Below are 12620 nucleotides of genomic sequence, written 5' to 3'. Positions count from 1 at the left end.
TTCCTACCCGGCAACACGGCGCTTAATGCACGAGTGAAAAGGGCCCCATCTGAAATATGGACGGGATCTGTATACGTCTCTGATGGAGACCTGTCAATCAGCGTGTAGCCCCGCCCTAAAGCGCCCCCTGCTCTAATGGACCATAACTCACTAAATGAACATCATGCCGTATTGAAGAAGTGGCCTAACATACGTGAGGCGGCGGGGACGGGGGCGCTGCCTGAAGTCGCCCCCCCCCCCCCCCCCCCCACACGCTGATGTCAATCCACAAACAGACTTAAAGGCGCCTCCCCCTTTCTCTCCTCGCTGCTCTTTTAGCAGCTCCTCCTGCTCCCTCCGTCCCTCGCTCTCCTCCTTCCTCTCTGGTCCTGATTGGGATCTGAAGCCAAGCGGATTAACACACCCTGGCAGAGTGTGTGTGTGTGTGTGTGTGTGTGCATCTCATAGAGAGGCTGTGTGTGCATATGCATTGCCTCTTAGTCATGAACTGGAGTGAAGGAATGTGTGTAACCATGTGAGGAAGTGCCCCCCCCCCTTCCCCCCCGAACACACACACACACACACACACACACACACACACACACACCCTTAAGTGCCTCTAAGCATTTACAGTACATGCAGGGTGCGTAAAAACACAAGAGTGTGCGTGTGTCTGTGCACGTATGAGAGTGTGTGTGTGTGTGTGTGTGTGTCTCTGTGCACGTATGAGAGTGTGTGTGTGTGTGTGTGTCTCTGTGCACGTATGAGAGTGTGTGTGTGTGTGTGTGTGTGTGTGTACACCCATGCTTCATAATTCATACTCAAAAGCATTTGCTTGGAGGGGCAGAGCTCATTTTGTGACTGTGTGTGTGTGTGAGACTGTGTGTGTGTGTGACTGTGTGTAACTAACGGAGTGTGTGTGTGTGTGTGACTGTGTGTAACTAACGGAGTGTGTGTGTGTGTGTGACTGTGTGTAACTAACGGAGTGTGTGTGTGTGTGTGACTGTGTGTAACTAACGGAGTGTGTGTGTGTGTGTGACTGTGTGTAACTAACGGAGTGTGTGTGTGTGTGTGTGACTGTGTGTAACTAACGGAGTGTGTGTGTGTGTGTGACTGTGTGTAACTAACGGAGTGTGTGTGTGTGTGTGACTGTGTGTAACTAACGGAGTGTGTGCGTGTGTGTGACTGTGTGTAACTAACGGAGTGTGTGTGTGTGTGTGTGACTGTGTGTAACTAACGGAGTGTGTGCGTGTGTGTGACTGTGTGTAACTAACGGAGTGTGTGCGTGTGTGTGACTGTGTGTAACTAACGGAGTGTGTGTGCGTGTGTGTGACTGTGTGTAACTAACGGAGTGTGTGCGTGTGTGTGACTGTGTGTAACTAACGGAGTGTGTGTGTGTGTGTGACTGTGTGTAACTAACGGAGTGTGTGTGTGTGTGTGTGTGTCCGTCCGACCATGTGAATCTCGCCACACAAACGATTATTGATCGTTTTGTTTCAAATGATTGTTTGTTATAATGAAGGTTTGTCCTGAATGTTTCGTGTGGGACCAATAAGCTCTGTGACATCACATCCCAGCGCCTGTATTCCTAAATGACTTCATCAAAGATGATGTCATTCATCCATCCCATCATATCACGAGCTGTCCTCAGAGTCTTTAGTGTGTGTGACCTTTGACCCTTTGGTGGCCTCTAACCTTAAACGTGTGCCTCTAAAAGACAAACGTGATATTATCACGGTTTCATTGTGCAGGAAACCACTAAGATTAGAAGAGAAGCTTTTCCCGGATTAACGCTCAGATCATTAGAATTATTGATATTTAGAATGACATCATCCTTATTGCCCGATTGGGTTCTTCATTTTCCGTTCAAGTCTGGACGCTATAGATACGTTATACATCAAAGGGCTCATGAGCTGTTTGCAGCTCAACACGGACATCATTGTGCGCTTGCTTCCATTCTTTATGATCCCAGCATGCATTGCGGTCGAGAGGAGGGCGCAGGGACAAGGAGGCGTCTGCTGAGGGGACAGCTGAGGACCAACACTTGGGAAACATGCTGGATGCCTCCTGGCCTACCGAGGGGACGGGGGGGGGGGGCTTACAGGAGGGAAGCTCCTTGTAGGACACACACACACACACACACACACACACACGCACACACAAACAGATAGAAGCCGACACACGACCGATAAACTAACCAAGACTGAATATTGTATGAGGCGTCCTCATGGGCGGCTGCAGAGCGTGCTGAGAGAGAGGTACACACACACACACACACACACACACGCACACAATGTACCCAGAAAGAGAACCAAGAGTGACACACTTGGAAACACAAACACATGTACGTACACAAACAGGGCCAGTGGAGCTTGAGCTGATGTGGCCCGGAGCGGCCCAGCGCCCCGTCACGGCCTGCACGCACAGACACACACACACACACACACACACACACACACACACACACGCACACACACACACACACGCACACACACTCTCTCTTAAGAGCCATGTGCAGATGGAGCCTACAGAAAGGGCTTTACTGCTGACACTCTGAGACAGACCGACAGAGGAGGGCGAGAGAAGGAGGGAGGAAACGGCCCGGAGATTAGGGGGCAGGAAAGGGAGGAAGTAAGGGTGAAAGGAAGAGTGGAAGTGACAGTGGGGGGAGGTAGGGAAGGGGGGGGGGGACGCATGGCATCAAACCCTGCTTCCTCCGTCCCACCGTCTACCCACTCAAATCCCAAAACTGCTTCACCAGCACTTCCACTCCTAAACGCCGAGGAGCCTTGAGAGGAGCCTTGAGAGGGGGTCAAAGGTCACTCGGGACGCGTGTCGGTATCACTTTATTCATAGAAGCAGTGCGACCCCGTCTGCAGGTGTGGATATCATTTTGTTTCAAAACCATGCGGGCAAATAGACACGATTACACGTGCGCGTTCGCCAGTAGTGACTCATCATCAACGCCGTCCTTCGACCGCGCGTCGTCTTTTTCTTTCCTGGCTCTCCACACATAAGTGAACGCGGTGGGGGACTTTGCGCTTCGCTGCTCGCCGGATGCTACCTCGCCATCTCGTGATGAATTCATGAGAGCGCCATTGTGGATGAAAAGGGTCGGCAAGGCGTGAGGACGCCTTTCCCCTCGGGGGGGGGGGGGAACAACCAGCGCCGTCCCGTCACAGAGTCGCTCCTCCACATGCAAACAGGAGAGAAGAGGCTCCCCTTCATCCTGCCGCTCGCTCTCTGGATTGCGGGGGACCACGGGGCCGATGCAGGAGGGGTAAAGTGGGGGAAGGGGGAGGCGGTCCCTCCCCCCCCCCCCCTACCCCCGGATCACAGTTCACTTTGTGATTCTAATCATCCGAATATGAACCAAGACATACAATGTATCAACTAAGCACATTGAGAGCTGCTGCTGTGAGGATTTGTATCGCGAACCTCCAGCTGGGTGCTTCCAGCCTCGATGCTAAGCTAAGCTAACAACCTCCTCCTACTTAAGGAAACAGGAATACAAAGTCAAACCCTTCCTCTCAGACAGGGGGGGGGGCACGTTTCAGATCTGTGTGCATTAGTGTATGAAATCAACATTACGGGTGAAATCAAGTTAAATTGAGACTTCAAATTTGTATAAAAACTAGCCAATCAGAGGCAGAGCAGGGCGGAGCTTGTTGGCACGTGGGCGCAAAGAAAATCGACGATTCAATCAAACTGCCACGAAGAAGCCGCCCACACGCTGCTCACTTGTAACCGTGGTTACTGCAGGTTTCCTTTGGGCAAAGAATGCAGGTGAGAGTCGGCTTCATGTCCAGCGGCTCGCGTCTCCGTGGATCCCGAGGATCCCGCCGAGGAAAGCAAACAGCAGCGCCGCGACCCGATTCTCACACTCACACAGAAATGAAGAAAACCAAGCGGCGCCCCCCCACCGCCCCGCGCTTTACCTCGATGATGTCGGCGTTGGTCCGGCTCTCGTGCGGCTCGTTGTACTCGGTGTACTTGAGCAGCACCTTGTCCATGTCGGTGCTGGCGTACTGGAAGAGCTTGTTGGAGTGGTTGAAGATGATGAGGGCGATCTCACAGTCGCACAGCACGCTCAGCTCGTAGGCCTTCTTCATCAGGCCGAACTTCCGCTTGGTGAAGGTCACCTGGAGGAGGAGGGGTGACAATCGGTCACCATACAAAAAGCCTGAAAGAAAATCATTCACGATCCGTATTCCAAATATGGGAAAAAGCACTTTTGCTCGCTTGCTTTAGCGGATTCTCACAACAGATTTTCTCTGAAAGAAAAAAGGGAAACTGAATTAAAGACAGAAGAATTATTTCACCCAAATATTTGATGCCCTGGACCAACAAAGTCCACACCGGCGTGGTTGTGTAACCAATGAGAAGAGCTTCTGACTAATGAGCATCCTCCTGGAACTGAAGCACTTGAGGAACAAAACACACATAAAGCATTCACAACAACAACAACAACAACAGCAGCAGCATCCTTCCTGCCGATGACCACAACGCCACAGAAAGAGACAAACAAGTAACGTCTCTGTGACGTTTCAAATATGAAGTTATAGGAACATGAAGACGAGCTCGAGTCCTCAGTCAAAACCAACCGAGAAATCCGCTTTAAAGGAAGGTGGATTGAAAGAAAAGGTTCCCTTGTTTCCTTCCTCAGAAGGGACGAGAGACAAGCCGAAGACATGTGGACAGACTGCGTGCTGGATGGATCGATTCCTTCATGGATACCGTGCACATCTCCATGAGAACAGACCCCACAGCAACTAGTGCAGCCTGCGACTTCCTGAAGGCTTCTGCTTCATGTTGATGAGTTCGCCTGGTTTGCAGCACGTGACACGGAGGACATGAAGGATTTCTGCTTTGTGCTTTAGGTCCGTGTGTGATATCACACTCTGTTATGCTCTTTTCCATCCTCTGTGTGTGTGTCACACACTCCATCTGTCGCACACACACACACACACACACACACACACACACACACACAGAAGCCCCCTCAGTTGTGAACAAGCAGAACAGAACAGGGAGGGCAGCTGAGGCGCTGCGTCCCTTGTTGTCTCCTGGCTTTGAAGACGCCTCCCTGCTGCAACCAACTGGTATTTACAATCTGGAGGGATTTGGATTAAACACACAAACACACACACACACACACACACACAAACACACACAAACACACACACACACAAACACACACAAACACACACACACAGGAGGAGAGATTAGGAAAGGGAGCGTGGGCGGCTTCAGGTAGCAATGACAGATCTGAGGTTTGATTTGCTGACGATAGGCAACTTTAACTGGTCCTGAACCAGTCTGTGTAGTCCTGATCCTCTGTGTGAACCAGGGTCTGTGTAGTCCTGATCCTCTGTGTGAACCAGGGTCTGTGTAGTCCTGATCCTCTGTGTGAACCTCTTTGGGGATGTGGTCTTTGTAACCGCGGCGCTGCTCTTTCTACCAACAGGTGCTCGATGAATGAAGGAAGGAGGAATAGTAGTTGACTATTCGAATGTTAAAAAAAGAATATTAGAAGAAAACAGCGGTGCGACTGTCTGTTTAGCGCCTGACTGCCGACTGTATATCGCACGAATAAAACCGACCAGATCGGCTGCAGCAGCTTCATGCACGGCTTTGACTATTGGCCGTTTCATGCCGATGGAAAGTTGCGTGTTCACAGCACGAGCGCTCAATGTCGGCACTGTAGAACCTTCGGTAGTAGTCAAGTAGTTGTGTCTCGTTGTATTCATTTCTCCTGATATTCACGTGTCTGATGTGCAACCAGATGTTCCAACGTCCTTTTTGAGCAGTTCTGACAGCCTCACAACACCTAAATACAACCGAACAAAACAACGGTAAAACGATGGTGAAACACTAGTAGGACACTTTTAAGACACGCGTGAAACATCGACATCTCTCCGTGACTTCCTGCTGCGTCACTTCCCCCCCCTCATCACAGCCTCTCGGTCCCGCCCCTCATTTATTGATTGACAGAATATCTAGAAAGCGGCATTTCTCAGCTTTCAGAATCTGATCCGTGCAAATAGTTAAAGGAGTCACGGTAATTTGAATCCTTCATGTCGCTTTCCGTCGCCGGCGAAAGGCTTCGGATTATGAGGGTTAAAAGACAGACTGTCCGTCTGTCCAATCAGAAGGGTCCGTCCTCCGCTTCCTGCTATAAGGCCCTCCCCTTTCCGTAAGAAGTTAATGTCGTTGTGTTTTCCTATTTCCCGTTGCGTCGTCGTGTTTTGCACTTCAGGGCCACCGTAGAAAAGAGGAGGTAAGAGGAGAAAAGGGGAGGAAGGAGGGGGAGGAGGGGGAGGAGCAGGTGAGAAGGCATCTCTGATCAGATATCTTGCTCCTTTTTCTTTTACCTCTAAGCCGGCATGTTGAAGCTTCTCTCCTCACCCCCTCCCCTCCTCTCCTCACCCCCTCCCCTCCTCCCGCTCACTCCTTGCTTCCTGCTGCCACAAATCAAATTATATCGGGGTCGTTTCCATGGGCAACCGACTCCCCTCCTGCCTCCCCTTTCCGCCCCCATTTCCCACCTCATCACACACTGCTGCCATCACCCCCACCCCCCCCCCCCTCACTTCCACCTCACCGTATCTCTCTGCCTATCTGCATATCTCCCACCTCCTCTCTCACACACACACACACACACACACACACACACACACACACACACACACACACTGTTGAGCCGATAAATGATGAGGAAATTGCAGATGTGCAGGATGACAATGAGAGCAGACCACAACAACAACAACCACAACAACAACAGCTCTGCTGTCAAATTATCAGGTCAACCACCGGCGCTGAGAAACAAACGCCAACGTCTCAATAACAATCTTCTTCTTCTCTCTTAGGAAGTGGGCAGCGGGGGTCTTCTATGTCTCAGTCTCCATCCCTCACATCTGCCACAAAGGGATAAACAAGCTGGAGGTAATTGACATTAAGGACAGAGTTGCCAGGTAACCAATGGCAACTGAAGAATAAGACCTCCTCGGTGAGGAGAGACAGATAAGGGGGGGCAGGGGGGGGGGTCATCTGTGCCTGTGTGTCTTGGCGGGGTTGAGTGGCAGATGGGTGAGGAAACCACCAGCGACAACTGCTTCCTGTGCCTCCTCCCCCTCCTCCTCCTCCTCCTCCTCCCTCCCCCCAGACGTTCAGGGTCACTTTGCAGTCGCCATCGTGGGTGAAACTTTTACCTTTGTGGGCGTGTTTGTTGCGTGTCGATCACACGGTTAAATATTGTGGGAGGAGCCGTAATGGAAGAATCGCTACCAGCTGTAAAACTCAGTCAAACAAGTTATTATTAAGTTATTTCAGGGGCCTCGGAGACGTCACGTGACAGCCGGGGCGTTTCTAAGGCAACTGTGCAGGATGGATCCTCTAGATGAATAGATGGGTGGATCCATATAGACACAACGCACAGAGTAACCTCAGAAACACCTCATGAAGCTAGCTGTGCTGCTAACCATCTTTCCTGAGAGCTGCTGTTCATCCTCACTGTCCACCTGTCAGCTGACATCTTCTCACCAGAAAACCGGCTGAACTTTTTAAAAAGAAAAAGAAGAAACCACCGTGTGAAGCGCTGAGGGCTTTTGTGCTGGATGTCGCCTTTTACTCAACGTTGAATCACATTCTGGAAGAAACCCTGAGAAAATGTTCCGTTATCTTTAATGTGTCACACACACACACACACAATCCCTCCCATGCATGCAAACATTGTGCGTTCTGGTCCCCGCGTCCCTTTGTCTGCATGTCATGCTTCCACCCTCTGAGCGCCGTGGATTCTGTGGAGCTTATTGCAGCCTCTCTGAATCCACACGTAGGAGGGTGACGGGCCGCATGCACGCTGCTGGATATATATCATATGTATATATATATATGTATCCAAGACACACACACACACACACGTGTCTCTGAGTCTTAATGTTCACTTCAAACAAAGCGCCGTCGCTCTGGTGACACGAGGATAAAAGTGTGTGTGCCGCGAACGACACGGAAAGACAACCTGGAACATGAAGCGTGTCATCGCCTCCATGGGGAAACCATCGGTTCCTCTGGTCAGACCGGACCAAACCGACTCCACACGCCGGCTCCACCAACCGCCATCCTGCCCCCCCTCCTCCACCCCCTCCACCCCCTCCACCCGCCTCCTTTTTGTCCAATTGTGTGCTTGATGAATACCGTTCTCCTGCAGCCTGCAGCTCCACTCGCTCTGCTTCCTGGAAACAAACCGAGACCGTTTCTGCGTCCTCCTGTCCCCCCCACCCCCCTCTGTCTCTGTCCCTGTCCCTCTGCCTGGTCTCATTCACCAGGACACCTTGTCTGTCCCTCCTGTCTTGTCTCACATAACACGATGCTGTCGTACGGTTGGTGGGGAACTGCTACATGGGACATGTGAGGACAGACAAGGGGGCTTGTGGGATCCAGATGCATTGTGGGCAATTAAGTGGCATTGAACGAGGTCATGATGAAACTGGAGCTTTGATCGCTTATTGCTGCTCATCAGGAGGTTATTACACATTCACGCGTAATCGCTGCTAACCTGTCTGTTGCGCTCGTCTGTGATCCTCTGGATCTGAATCTTTTTCCTCCCCATGTTTCCGGTGCGGCGGCGGGAGGGTGGAGGGGGAGCGGCGAGGTCAGAGGTCACGGATGGCTCGTCGCTGTGTCTCTTCCTCCTGAGGAATGTGGCGTGTCTCTCGCTCGCTTCCGCTCTGTCGCGCCGGAGATCAACGACGGGAAAAAATCACCAATGGGGAAAAAAATAAAAAAGGAGAAAGACGTTTTGTGTTCGGCGGCGCCGTCTTCAGATCATGGTCCCGTTTCCGGTGGGCAGGTCATCCGCACTCTGCCCTCCCCTTCACCTCAGCTGGGCCGCTCCTGCAGAAAAAACAGAGGCGTTCATTAGGCCTGAGGGGGGAGAAAGGGTGAGAGACGCCTTGTTTGTGCACTGCAAACACGACCCCTCGTATGCAACCAGAGAACAAATGATGCAGCGACGCTTTGGAGGCGCCGTCGGAAATCGGAAGCACATTGTAATGTGAGGTAATGTCGGGGGGGGAGGAGGAGGCCCTCGGGGGCCCGCGAGGAGGGAGGCTGTGCTGTGTCAGCTTCATTAGAGGCATCACCGCCACATCACTGATCTGCTGGTCGCCCGCGGCAACCTGGCTGAAACCATGAATCCAAAAAATCGAAGGCAAAGAGACTGTGGGTTCCTCACATCCCCCCCCCCCCCCCCCCCCCCCGGAACGCCATCAGAACCGGGTGCTAACCGGGCTAACGACGCGCCGGATGGATTCCACGCGGACGACCCTCACAAGGAAGCGGTGACTCGGTGAAGCAGGGCGAGCGGCCATCGGCCTGCGTTTGATGGGAGTAACGGCATCACGGCGTATTAACTGAACCCAGAGATGGTCGTTCGTCCCACGCGGGGAAAGACGAGCAGCGTTAGGAGGCGTGTCCAAGTCAGCCGCCCGTCTAACTATCCGTGAAATGATGCCCTGACATGAGCCACAGCGCCCGAGCACAAACAGAATACGGGTACGTTTATTATAGTCTTTAAAAAGGGGGGGGGGGGGTTCTGCAAATTCATGCAAACTCATGAATGAATGAGAAGGGGAGCGGCCACAGAGGCGATGACCGTTTCAGGCCCCCATCCGACTATTTGCAGTTCAGCCTTTAATAATAGCACATTATATAAATACACACACACAGCAGTGGGAGCACAAAGGTGGCGGCCTTACACAGCTGCAGCATCTGCCCTGCGTGACAGACGCCCCAGCAGCAGAAGAAGAAGCGAGGCGCTCCGTGGTGACGCGGTGCTGAGTGGAGGCGGTGAGCTGCTGATGAATTATGCACTGATGGAAAACATCGTACAGGAACCATCAGCGTCGCTAACATCTGGTTCCACGCTCCCCTTCTACTGGCGCGCCTTTAACGAGAGGGATCCTACGTGGATCCTCATTAGTGCTCCTCTCTGCGGGAAGCAGGTGCCCCCCCCCACGCCCTGCATGAGCCCCCCGTCACTCGGCCAGTAGAAGAGATGTGAAGGCCGCATCAATTGGCTGAAAGATAACGAGCCGTGTGTTGTCCTTAGCAAATCTTGGCCACAACTGGAAACGGTGTGCGAAGAAACGGCGGCAGCGAGGCGTCCGCTGAGCCCTGGAGGGGGCACGCCGGGTCACCGCCACGGGGAAGCATGCATCAAAGATTAGTGCATTAGAGCGTTGCATGGCGTCATTATTCCTGACTCATCTGTTGCTGCAGATAAACTTGGGTTTCGCCCCCCGACCCCCCCAGCGGCGTGCCGGCGTTGTGCTTCTCTGCATTCATTCGCAATGAGGAGGTCGACGTGGGTCCCCAGTGTCTCCGGTCTGTGAGAGGCCCCCCCCCCCCACACAAAAACAAGCTGGTGAACTGGTGACCTACTGACCCCCCCTATATGATATGAGACATAAATACACGGCCAGCACAGATCTGCCACACGAATACGCCGTCAGCTGCTGGCTGCCGTGTCGGCCATCTTGGTGAAAAGATTGAGGAGCGTTTTCAGCGCGCTCGCACCATCAACGCCAGGCCTTAGCGTGTGCGTGTGCGTGTTCCTCTCTACAGAGGCAGAGCAGCAGATAACAGTGGGGGGGCTGCTAGGTGTGTGGGATCAGCAGCACCACTGCAACCGGGACGGGTCTACCAGCACGGAGCGGAGGCCCCACCAGGGCCCCCGTCTGCTCACCAGCAGTAGAGTAGATGGAGGAAGCTCTTCTGAGTTGGAAGGAGGGAAAGTACTTGTGTTCGGTTCAGCTGCTCCAGAGGAGCTGAGTCACTGGACGTGAGCTTTGAACACGTTTAATGAGACGAGAATTAACGGAGCACGAAATCTGATTTCAGCCAAACACGGGAACGACGGGGGCCTCGGGCCACAGTCCGAGCAAACGTTTTGTTATTGAATGCATCAGCTGCTCCTAAATAAATCCCCAAAGCTCGGAAGCATGTCGGACCGACGGGGGCCAACAAATGCCGAGAGGTTGTGTGTCGCCGTGTCTTTGCCAGTCGTGTTGATGAGAAGCTGGTCCTGGGGAGGAGGTTTCTGCTGGAGTCCTCGCCTCTGCAGGAGGGTCATCAACATGACGGATCTGCCTGTCTGAAGTGGGGGGGGGGGCGGGGGGGTTGATATTCCACAAATATACATTCATCAGTCAAGCGGTCACTTTCGGGCCGCGGTGGCGCGATGGGCCGAAACACAAAGACGACAAATGACGTTGTCACGAGATCCCAGCAGCAGGCCGAGGGAAACCAGACCAACATGGCCCCCAGTTTGATCCCAACGACCTCCACCACGTGTGGCTGCTTAGGAAAACGGGTACTTTTAAATGCTGTTTTATACAGAAAACGCCGCCGATTAGCAGCTAGAAGTAGCAGCTACGCTCCGTAGCTACAACGTTAGTGTTCAATGACTTTAATATTATTATTAATGTAAATGATGGACTTTTTCTAGACTCCATGAACTTCGCCACAGAGGCATTAATACCAGTTCACCCGCCGGCGTCCAGGCAAACAGTTTGCATGAATCAGGCTTTAGAGGGAGGAGCGGCCTGATGGACTCCGGGGGGGGTTCTAAATTCCGTCATCTGACCCGGCGAGGCTCCGTTTGTGGCCCAACCTTGAGGGCGTCCAGCCAGCTGCAGGATATTTATACCCTGTTGCCGCGTGTTTCCGGGAAGCCTTCAGTCACGCCACTTCACCACAGCCACCGAACCCCTGAGGCCCACCGGGTTCCTCCCTGAGGCCTGGCGGGTTCCTCCCTGAGGCCCACCGGGTTCTTCCCTGAGGCCCGGCGGGTTCCTCCCTGAGGCCCGGCGGGTTCCTCCTTGAGGCCCACCGGGTTCCTCACTGAGGCCCACCGGGTTCTTCCCTGAGGCCCGGCGGGTTCCTCCCTGAGGCCCGGCGGGTTCCTCCCTGAGGCCCGGCGGGTTCCTCCCTGAGGCCCACCGGGTTCCTCACTGAGGCCCACCGGGTTCTTCCCTGAGGCCCGGCGGGTTCCTCCCTGAGGCCCACCGGGTTCCTCCCTGAGGCCCACCGAGTTCTTCCCTGAGGCCCGGCGGGTTCCTCCCTGAGGCCCACCGAGTTCTTCCCTGAGGCCCACCGGGTTCCTCCCTGAGGCCCACCGAGTTCTTCCCTGAGGCCCAGCAGGATCCTCCCTGAGGCCCAGCGGGTTCCTCACTGAGGCCCACCGAGTTCGTCATCATCAGGTGGAGTCAGTGTGACGGGTGGTGGAGGAGGGGGAGGAGCTTCTGGCCTAATATCTCCGCCAGTGGAATATGATCTGCCCCTCCTCCTGTTAAGCCAATCATGGGGGAGTCTTTGGAGAGCTGGAGGGAGGGAGGGGGAGGGGGGCTGAAGCAGTGCTAGGGCAGCACTTCTGAGGAGTTGGGGCCGATGGGTTGGGGGGGGGGGGGGCAGCACCGACACACACGTTGAACACCACAGCCGTCGACGTGCTGAGAGGACCGTGCGGTCGGACCTGTCGGGTTGCCTCGGGGACACACCCAGGACCCGGGGAGGTGGGGGGGTGAAAGGACGTCTCTGTTTACCACAGACCGCTGACATCAGAGGACACGGAGCCGTCA

At 53.7% G+C, this 12620-nt stretch overlaps 1 protein-coding gene across 1 annotated transcript in view; it reads right to left on the bottom strand.

The window, feature by feature from the left end:
- Positions 1-12620, bottom strand: part of mef2d (myocyte enhancer factor 2d) — a 42962-nt gene that overhangs the window by 15405 nt on the left and 14937 nt on the right. The window contains 2 exon segments of the mRNA XM_078094323.1: positions 3918-4121; positions 8537-8874. Coding sequence (XP_077950449.1) covers positions 3918-4121; positions 8537-8590 — 258 coding nt within the window. The 5' untranslated portion in view covers positions 8591-8874.

This window comes from Gasterosteus aculeatus, chromosome 20 (genome assembly GCF_964276395.1).
Source record: "Gasterosteus aculeatus chromosome 20, fGasAcu3.hap1.1, whole genome shotgun sequence".
Taxonomy (NCBI): domain Eukaryota; kingdom Metazoa; phylum Chordata; class Actinopteri; order Perciformes; family Gasterosteidae; genus Gasterosteus; species Gasterosteus aculeatus.
This window is presented reverse-complemented; position numbering and strand designations above follow the sequence as displayed.